The sequence below is a fragment of the Convolutriloba macropyga genome, unplaced genomic scaffold, assembly GCF_964194025.1.
Source record: "Convolutriloba macropyga unplaced genomic scaffold, txConMacr16.3 SCAFFOLD_512, whole genome shotgun sequence".
Taxonomy (NCBI): domain Eukaryota; kingdom Metazoa; phylum Xenacoelomorpha; order Acoela; family Convolutidae; genus Convolutriloba; species Convolutriloba macropyga.
Genome location: NW_027449251.1, coordinates 26,402 through 37,032, shown reverse-complemented (window position 1 = coordinate 37,032; position 10,631 = coordinate 26,402). Strand labels below are relative to the sequence as shown.

Here is a 10,631-nt window from a genome sequence, read left to right as displayed (position 1 = left end):
AGATTTAACCGTGATTTCTGCAACCGAACATTGTTTCTCATGCGGCAGAGAAGTCTGGCTATGCAATTGAAGCCGTTGAAGATCGAAAATATGCTCAATACGAAAATAGCTGTGCTAAACAAGGAATTTTGTTCCTCCCTCTGGCAACCGAAATTTTGGGTGTCTGTCGAGGACTCTGAAGAAAACCTTAATGCGCTTGCCGTTGTTAGCTGATAGCAGAAAATATCAGTCAGTGAGACATTCTATTGCCTTCGACAGAGCAGTTCATTTACTTTCTATTGTCATTGTACTTTCTGTTATAGCGAGCTCCGTAGTTGAACGCAGCAATTAACTGAACTTGTCTGATAATTAGCGACCCGATTGTGTAGGACGCAATGTGAAGATAGCTTTTCCTAGACGCTTGTGTTGAGCTGTATCAATCTCTTGATTAATTAGAAACACGCCCGAATTATTACTGAACTCACCCCATGAGAGGGTTTTTTTTAAGCAATTTCATCTAACGGGAGGGAACTTGAGCTCAGTTCATTAACGCGAGGAAATTAAAAACCGAGAGTTAAAAGGCTGAGAGAGAGAGAGGAGGAAACATCAAAGATCGGAGAAAACCTTTAAACTGGCAATAAGAAATAATCAGCAAACATTTAAATTTTAGATCAATATAAACTAATATTGAGTAATGGAGACCACCCAGATTGCAATAATTCAAAAAGGTATCAATTTAGTTTCACCGATTTTTAAAAATTATTCCAAATTTCAAACGATTTTGCAATCTGAAAATATTGATACCTGCAAATTTTTTAACTATTTTTGATAAATAAAATCAAAATTTGTTTTTATAAATTTGTTTTACTACAGAAAATGCTTCTGTAGAGGAAACTTTTTTTAGGTAGAAAAAAAACTGTGACCGACTTCAAATGTAGAAACAAAAGCAGAGAAACAAAATTAACAACAAAAAATACAGTTAAATACATTGATTTGATGACAAGCAACAGATGTGATTGGCTCAGAGGAATAATCGCGAGCCGTTAGAACCCAGCGGAGAAGCTCAAAAATTGAAATTTGCAAATTTCATTAGCATTCCTTCTGTCATTCAGTTCTTTTTGTATAACGCTCCCCTGAGCCACAATTTCTAGCCAAAAATCAGAGATAAACATCATGCAGGCCATCGTATGGCCAAAACAACTAATATCTATGAAAACATTTGAAAATTATGAAATTTATTTAAGTTTCACAAACAGTTCTTTGCGTTACGTCAAAGTCACAAGAGTATAGCTTAACACTACTTCAAAGCGCAATCTTAATATGTTTATCGGCCTTGTAATTAAAAAGTAAGGAAATGACAAAACATCCCGAAACTCTTCAGAATCATTAAAAACCACAATTTTTGTTAACACAAACATCAAGACATTGAAATAAAAACAAAATCAGATTTTCTGAGAAAATTCATTAATTCTAGTCATATTTGTGTTTTTGAGCCTAAAGGCCGTTCAAACTCCGTCCTCTAGCGTTTTCAAAATCACATGACCCCTACAAGAGTTACTACAGACTTTGCATAGAGACCAAATCTCAAAACATAGAAAACAAAAAACTCTTAGTGAGGGTGGGGATGATGGCTTGGTGATAATTTGTTTTGCGTTTCTGTGTGTATGTGTCTAAGTAGCAGATGGAGACAAAAAATAGGGAGATGGAGAGAGAGAGAGAGAGCAGATATATATATATATATATATATATATATATATATATATATATATATATAGGGGTCGAAATTTTCTTAATATTATATATTTTTCGGATTTTAATTCAACGCTTAATGAGTTTTCATATGGTATGGTATCTCTTTTCTTTTCAAGAATGTTTAGAAAACGATTTCGACTGCAGAAAAAAGTCGGCCTGCATTGTATTTCCCATTACAAGTACTGTTTGAGCAATAACTATTTTCTGATCACTTGGAGGTTGATGGCAGAGCAAATCAGCACTAAATCAGTTTGAAGTCATTTTGTTTTTCTTGATGGGCACTACTCTGCTCATGTCACAAGTTACACTGGCTAGTGTTGATTTTGAGTAATGTTTGCTGCATGAAAAATAATATTTTCAGCTTAACTCCCGCCAATAACGTTTGCTTCATCTGCGATTCGAGCTTCCGCATGGGTACTTCTAGCTTTAATTTGCGTAGCAAGTCGCAACCACTGTGCAAAGTGGTTTTTGTAGCAATTACCTACCGCCTAGCTTAAGAATAAAGAGCGTGTATACTACTAAAGTAACTACCAGTTGTAGTTAATAAAAAATGAATTCACTTTGGCGCTTGAGTAATTAGCAGATTGTACAGGAAAAAAATTAGCGTGGGTCAACGCTATGACCTCAATATAATCATAAGGAAGACAAACTGCACATAAAGAAACTTTAAATATTCTGGAGATACAATGTTTCAGAACTGAATTAAGTTTTTACTCTTGAAAAATGCTGCTTCAGCGCTGACACGCTCTGAGACTCAAATCCGTGGGTGGAGTTATTTCAAATACTTAAAATTGCAAAAGTTATGTTTTTGAGAAAAATTATGGATACATTTGATCGTTCAGATTATGATCGTTCACAATTTCAAGAATCCAATCATAGAAATAAGGAATGTTGGAAAAATAATTGCCGGAGTTGAAGTAGTCAACAGACTGTTTGCGCTTTCTATCGCTTTTATCCTCAACATAGTGACTGGCAACTCCCATAAGACATCGAGGGTATTTGGCGTGATTACATCCCTTATTGTACAGAGGACTCCCAAAGTCACCCTTACACAAATGACTGTCAGGGGTCAATTGGTCAGTGCATATGTTGTAATCGGGGCATAAATCCATTCTCTGTACATTTGGGTACTAGAACACGCATTAGATGATTAAATTGGTGTCAGGGCAGTATACCCAATACCATTATACCCTGTGCCATTTTACCATTGACATTATAACAAATAGACCAACACCAACAAACAAAACATTGATTTAGTTTTCTGAAATGGAATGGAAATACCAGATGATACATTACATTTTATTTGACAATATGAAAATTCGGGTTATACACAAATTCCTAAAGAAATTATATTGGAAAAGATCAAAATTGATTTTCTGACTATATATTTTGTAGTATTATTATACAATCATCAAAGGTTCAAACAAGGCGCAGATTGTAGCTATAAAGACGATTAAAACTATCATTCCTCTCAATGTCATTTTAAAATTGAAAAAGTTCTCTTAATTTCTATTATAGATTGTTATTCTCCATGATCTCTGAAGAAACCACATTCTCACTTATTGTAATTGTTTTTGAGTAATCAAAATATTTAGGGATTTGGTTGACAAAAGTCTAGATGTTCATTCATTTTTCCACTACTAATTTCATATATAATTCAACTAATTACGGCGTAATTAATAACTAAACATCATGTTTGAGTGATCTACTGTAAGCAATTTTAAAGCACTTTAAGTACAAGTTTAAGTTAAAGTACTTTAAGTTTTCTAGTACTTTAAGTATTTAAGCAGTGTAGCAACAGCGTTGCCAGCAATTAAAAATTTCAAGTCAAAAAAACTGTTGCGAAAAAAAAATTTTTTTTTGTTAATCAGAATGTTAATGTTTTTTCTTCTATGAGCTTTTAGTATATCATGGTTTCAATTAATAATGGCATACCACTTGAAGTTCACAATATAATTAGTATAATTGTCCGTTCAAAAACCAAGCGCGCGTTTTTTAATCTAAGAAAAATTTAATTCAAACAGTCAACCTGATCATGATTTAAGAGTCATCTTTTCAGAACATCTCGATTTTTTTCGTAAAAGTAATGAAAAAAATTTAAAATGGCAGCTTGTTTTATTTCTGTTTTTTGAATTATTAACGTTAGTGCTGGACAAACGTTAATGCTCTTTGGAACCACTTCTGTCTGAAAAAGAGTTTATGTAGAAAAATTTGTGAAAAAACCTCCTCTCTCTATAAAAAATTGTTTTACACAACAATCTTTTTGATCGCTTTGATATTCCCACATCAACATCTAGCCTAGAAAATTCAACAGATCTATAACAAGCCTAAAGATTTATCTATTTCACCCACTTTTTAAATGCAGTGACCACTGCTTCGGACCCTTTCAAAATTAGATTTTGATTTCTTGAAAAAATTTGTAAAATTTTTCGATTATTTCTTTTAAATTTCTTTTCTCTGTTGTTTTGCTAAATCCTATTTATCGAATTATTCTTAAAAGTTATTAATATGAAAATACATGACGATGGTTAAATCTATTTAGTTTCTAAGCCTAGTCAAATTTTATATTTTTCCGAAGCATCTTAATATATATGACATGAAAAGTAGATAAAATGCTTGTTTTATTTTGCCACCCTCATAAAATCTATTTTTAAAAAAATTGAAGACGACGTTGACATTGCTCATTCTGAAATGTTGCCAAACTAAGTATGAATTTGCTTCGATTGATTCATTTTCATTATAATGTCTTGATTTTTCACCTTTTTGGAGATTTTTGTTACGAAAGGCCTCAAGAGCACTCAATCTGAGGCTACCAACAACGCAACACAAAAAATTTTAGTTTGACTGTTATCTGTCAGCAATACGTAATCTTGCTTTCATTACGTGTCAGGCGGCATATTTTCATAAGTAATGGGCGTTGTTATAGTTTTTTTTCAGCATTTTTAATTTGCGTAGCCGTTTTTCACGATGAAATATAGTTTCTTAGACCGTACAAAATAATGACAAAAACATGAATTTTGTCCACCATAATCATGTATGAACGTTAGCCTTTTTTACAGTTTCGAGCATCTAATAAGCCTAATATAATAGCTATCGAATTTTTAGTTATTACTTGAGACCCAGTTTAAAGACTTAATTGTGTTTGTGGGCGTTAAGACCATTTACCAAATTCCTTTATACACAAAGCCATTTTACTGAATGCCATTTTACCCAACCTGCCAATTTACCCAATACATTTTTACACAATGCCATTTTTAATTCACTCTGTTGCTAAAGTTACCAGAACAACTTTTTAACCGACTATATAATTAGATGGCCTGTGGGACTTAAATTAAACACATCACAACCAACATTGGATTATATTTTCCAAAAATATTTAACAATTCCTTACAATAGCGACTGCCAATTTGTAATCGGATAACTGATTGAAAAAATCAAGGCTACCAACAACGCATCACAAAAAATTTTAGTTTGACTGTTATCTGTCAGCAATACGTAATCTTGCTTTCATTACGTGTCAGGCGGCATATTTTCATAAGTAATGGGCGTTGTTATAGTTTTTTTTCAGCATTTTTTAATTTGCGTAGCCGTTTTTCACGATGAAATATAGTTTCTTAGACCGTACAAAATAATGACAAAAACATGAATTTTGTCCACCATAATCATGTATGAACGTTAGCCTTTTTTACAGTTTCGAGCATCTAATAAGCCTAATATAATAGCTATCGAGTTTTTAGTTATTACTTGAGACCCAGTTTAAAGACTTAATTGTGTTTGTGGGCGTTAAGACCATTTACCAAATTCCTTTATACACAAAGCCATTTTACTGAATGCCATTTTACCCAACCTGCCAATTTACCCAATACATTTTTACACAATGCCATTTTTAATTCACTCTGTTGCTAAAGTTACCAGAACAACTTTTTAACCGACTATATAATTAGATGGCCTGTGGGACTTAAATTAAACACATCACAACCAACATTGGATTATATTTTCCAAAAATATTTAACAATTACTTACAATAGCGACTGCCAATTTGTAATCGGATAACTGAACGAAAAAATCAAAGAGTACCGGTTAAGTTGGCATTGGGCAAAATGACAAGTTGTGTAGAATGGCAATGGGTAAAATGGAAACTAGTAAAACGCTGAAGGGTAATTTGTCAAGAAACCGTTCTTGTGAACCATGTTATGGGTAATTGCAAATCTGTTATTTGTCCTGTGAATCCACAATTGGTATTGTGAGAGATACATTTCTAAACTCAATGAGGCTTATTAGGCTTTCATTGATTTTGCTAGTATATACTGCAGCTATGGTCAAAGGTAAAGCGTTGAAATGTGTTACTCATAATGTGGAAAAGAGAGAAAAAGTTTTCCACTCCTGTCAAAGAAGAGGAAACTATTGCCGGATGTGTTCAAATTTTAAGCTAAATTCAGCCCGGGTCGAGATTTTTGGTTGAATTTTCGTACGAAATGCGGCGAAGTTTTGTAAGAAACGCTGTGAATGCGGTGGAAAAAAAAACCGAACTTCAAAGCATTTCTTACAAAAGTCTCTCGCGAAATTCACTGCATTTCTAACAAAATTTCACCGCATCGACTTTTGTGGCAAATAAATGTAAGAAATGGGCTGAACGCGGTGAAAGAAAATAATTCACCGCATTTCTTACAAAATTTCACATCGAAATTCACCGAATTTGCTTTCCAACGTTTACTGAATCTGATTTAGATTCACATGAAATAGAATAGAAGTCCATGAGAGTTGGCGAAGTGGAATAAGAAGTTGAATGCATATGCCGGAGATAAGAAGTTCGAACACGTGTAAGGAAGCTTGTTTTTTGTAAGAATACTGAGAACGCGGTGAAAATAAATAATTCACCGCAAAAAATTGTAAGAAATATGCGGAAAAAGCTATTTTTTCTTGACCGCTTTTCTTGCGAAAATTCACAGCCAGACCCTAGAGTTACTCTCACAGATTTCCACAAATGCTGATAACCCAAATCTTTAAACTTGGCCGTGAAAAATGGGGATAAATTTGAATAATTTTAATCGAGAAACCCGACATTTGCCAAGAACCAGAGTTTTGTAGCATAAAATGCTTCCTGTCCCCCCCCCGCTTAATTAGTATGTATCATTTAACATATCCCCCCCCCCCCCCCCGAAATACCATAATGGGGGGCTGTAATGGGGGGGGGGGGCTAATTACGTGGGGGACTATAATTTCGTTGATAAGGGCTACACTGGAAAGACCCAAAGTTTGTTGGATAAAACGCAGGGTGATACCTTAAACTTAGACTCGCGGAAGGGGACTTGCTGCAGAACCTCTGGCTCCTCGAACTGATTGCGAGAAATTGAGCCCATTGTGAGAAGTTGCAAAATAGTGCCATCATCCACGGGTTCCCGGCACAACCTTATGAGATTGCGCTCAGCCAGTGGTGAAACCAAGCGGATGAGGCCGACATTGTTAATTGGTGTGTTATTGTAGCCATATGTAAACCTGAAAAGCAAATAGGGTTACTTAGTTTCAACTAAAAATGTAGCGAAATACGAGTATTTTTAGATAAGCTATGCGCAAGAGATATGCATCTAATAATTCAAAGTTCTATGATAGAAACTCGTTGAAAATGTTGATGAGGAAAAGCCCCGATTAGCAAGGAGGGATCTGGACATACTTAATGAACCATTAGCAATGGCAACATCCTAACTTCAACATCACAAAGGAGAAAAAATGAAACTTTTTCAAAATTTTCCGGGCCGAAGTGTATGCGTTAAAGTGTGAAATTAGCTATGTAAGCGTTGAATTGAATTTATGTGAGTTGAAAACATTAATTCTCCGTTTTTAAACGTTAATCTTACATAAATGAGTGTTTATTTTTGCGTTGGTTTAGCTTAAATTCACTCTATTATTGGTAACCCAAATTGAGGTCCTTTGTGCTCTTGTCGTGCTTCCAAAAGAGCCTCTGGTCAGACTTCCGTGCTTTCGAAGTCACCTATGTCCAGACTTAAGTGCGTTCATCAGTTTTTCCACGCCGTGTATTTTTGAACTCTTATGCGCCCCCAACCCCCCCCCCCCCTCCCTCCTTCTTGGTGCCTTCATTTCGGTCTGGACAAAGACAATTTTTGTAGTGTTAATCAATAGGTTGAAGGCGCTCTTAATTAGTCAAACATGTAATAAACAATTGGTAAATAAAGATGCGGTTGTGGAGGTGGTTATGGGGATGACAATTGGTGTTGCGGGTGTTCCGACGAGTCAAACATTTGCGCTAGCTCTGAAGAATGCCTACTGTTAACAAACGTAAATGAAATGATTGCATTTACCGCCGATGAGAGAAATGCTACAATCTGATTTGAGAAGAATATGGATGATGGAACAACCTAGGTTTGGTGGTTCTGTGAAGAGGGAGTAACGGTTTTTTTCTAAGACTTATACGGCGCGGCAGTGAGGCCTTAGTAAGTTTTCCGTGTCTGGTCAACCTGGGTTAACGAAAGGGCGATCGTAGTTGCAGAACTTAACTAAATACTATATTTATATATATATATATATATATATATATATATATATATGTGTATATATATATATATATATATATATATATATATATATAACTCAAAAAGTACTAAGACACTAAAAATTCACATGATCACGGCATTTTTTGTCAACATTCATTATTATAATGTGGGATCAAACTGCAATTGATATGTCGCTTTTATACATTTCTAATTAATATGCATTTATTTGGTGTTAATCTGTGATATCTGATATTGTTTCAAGCCAATTCACTTTAAAGCAAACTTTACGCGGAAAGTAGATTCCACCTATTAACTTCGAGTTTAAATCTCAAATTACTGACTGAATTGTCCATCAAGGGCATTGCTTTGTCATGCTTGGAGTTTGTAAGTACGTTTCACACGTAAAATTTCTGAAGATAGGAAAAGTGAAATGTGGTTACAAAAATGAGTAAAGCGTGGAATGCCCTGCTGGTTAATAATAAAGCTCAAACCAAATTTGAGAAAGAAAGAAAAATTTTTTTGATAAAAAACAGAACCAGCGTAAAAAAATCAACTTTATTGATTTTCGTTGAAGGATTAAAGATTTCTTTGAATCCGCTCACCTACTGTCAACTTCTGTTATGATTCACAAATTTTTGATGAACACATGATCTTTTTGTGGCTGGTAAAATCTATATATCCCAATTTGGGCTCGTTTTCCTTTGAGTTGATGCTGGTTTTGCAAAAACAATAGAGCGCTAGGTAGCGCCCCCAACATTCAAACCGAAAAATTCAATTTTGTTTTTAATTTTCGGCTAATTATTGATCAATTACAAAAATTAAAATCTATCTAACTTTTTTTGCTTCAATAAAAAATTTGAACTGTATTTTAATTTCTTACAAAGAAAGCTTGCTTTTCGTCCAACTTTTTTTTGCCGGAATAAAAGCCGGAATACGTTATACGTACTATAAAACCATTGTACATAAGTAATTTTTCTATTTGTGACATGGTATGACTAGTACGATTTGAAACTTTTGTTTTCTTTTCACAGGCAAACAACAGCAAATCTTCTAAAAATCAAAGTAGACTTAGATTGATTAGTAAGAATCGTATAGAACTTTTACGACGTTCATCCTCGGTATATTTCTCGATCAAAATGAGCGTAATTTTTTTCATTTCATATTCAATCTGGTCAATTTATATGAGATCGACAAAAAAAGCCGTTAGTTTCGAAAGTCAGCACAACGACTGGCACAAAGTGCCCATGCATTCACAGCGCACCTAGTTTTTCCAGATATGCGCTGAAAATTGCCTCTGAAATTTGCACCAAGGTTTAAGCATTTACTCATTAGCTCGGGTTGAGCACCATAAAAAAACTTGTAATCAAACTGAGTAATACATGATTCTTTTTAATCATACTAAGTCGAGCACGCTTTCATGGAGTCACAAACTTTCTTAGATCAGAAAGTTTTCTTAAAAAATTGAAGAAAGACATGAAAAAATTTAGCAGGAAATGAAAATTGTGAAAACAAATTTTCACGTATAAAAGTAATTTTAAATATTTCAGATCTCGCTAATCATTTATGGATAAATTGCATGACCCAATTATCATTATTTTCTGTATAATTTAGTCAGGCGTTTGAAAAACACTTTGTCTCCATTAGCGAGGAATTTTATTGAAACAAAATAAATACGGATATATTCTCTTTTTGAGCTAGATTAGATCAATTCCAAGCACATCAATGCATCTGGACAGTTTAGTTTTTCTTTTTCACCCAAAACACCTGTGTACCGGTATCACTCAATAGACAAAAATTAAATTAAGAAAAAGTGCTCTAGTAAGATAATTTTTGCAAGCTCTGACAATTTTTGTTAGCTCGAGTCCTGAGGAAGATAGCTTTTCATTTGTGATGCAATTGCATCACCAACTGAAAACTGTTTTTAAAAAAAGTTGGATTTGCGACTCTTGGCAAGCACATAAAGTTCGTATATGGTTCCTACTGGTGATAAAAAGATCATAAATGATTCTTACTGAGTATTACAAGATCATACTAAAGAACTTTGTACGTCTCATATGAAACCATATATGTTCTCTGTATGATTACCAAAAATTTTCACCCCAGGAGTAAGTGGAATGGTTTCCGCACTTTATAAATTCTTATGCAACCTTTTTATTTCAATCTCAACGTACCCAGACCTAGGTACAGACTTATGAAACGACCATACTCGACTCATTTGAGCTATGAAAAGATTTTAGCTGGACTTAAAGTCATTCTGGACTTTAGCTCGGCTCTGATTTTTCGCAAAAGACTATAGCTGGACCCAAAATTTTACAAAAGACTTTAACTCGACCCAATATTTATGCTGGCCTTAAGCTCGACACATTGTTTGCAAACAAAGTCGAGTTAAAA

At 34.2% G+C, this 10,631-nt stretch overlaps 1 protein-coding gene across 1 annotated transcript in view; it reads right to left on the bottom strand.

Annotated features, from left to right (window-relative positions):
* Positions 1 to 2,309: 2,309 nt before the first annotated feature.
* Positions 2,310 to 10,631, bottom strand: part of LOC142354901 (uncharacterized) — an 11,772-nt gene continuing 3,450 nt past the window's right edge. The window contains exons 2-3 of the mRNA XM_075407237.1: positions 7,014 to 7,227; positions 2,310 to 2,861 (exon numbers count right to left, since the gene is read on the bottom strand). Of these exons, the coding sequence (XP_075263352.1) occupies positions 2,550 to 2,861; positions 7,014 to 7,227 (526 nt within the window). The 3' untranslated portion in view covers positions 2,310 to 2,549. The remainder of the gene's footprint in view (positions 2,862 to 7,013; positions 7,228 to 10,631) is intronic.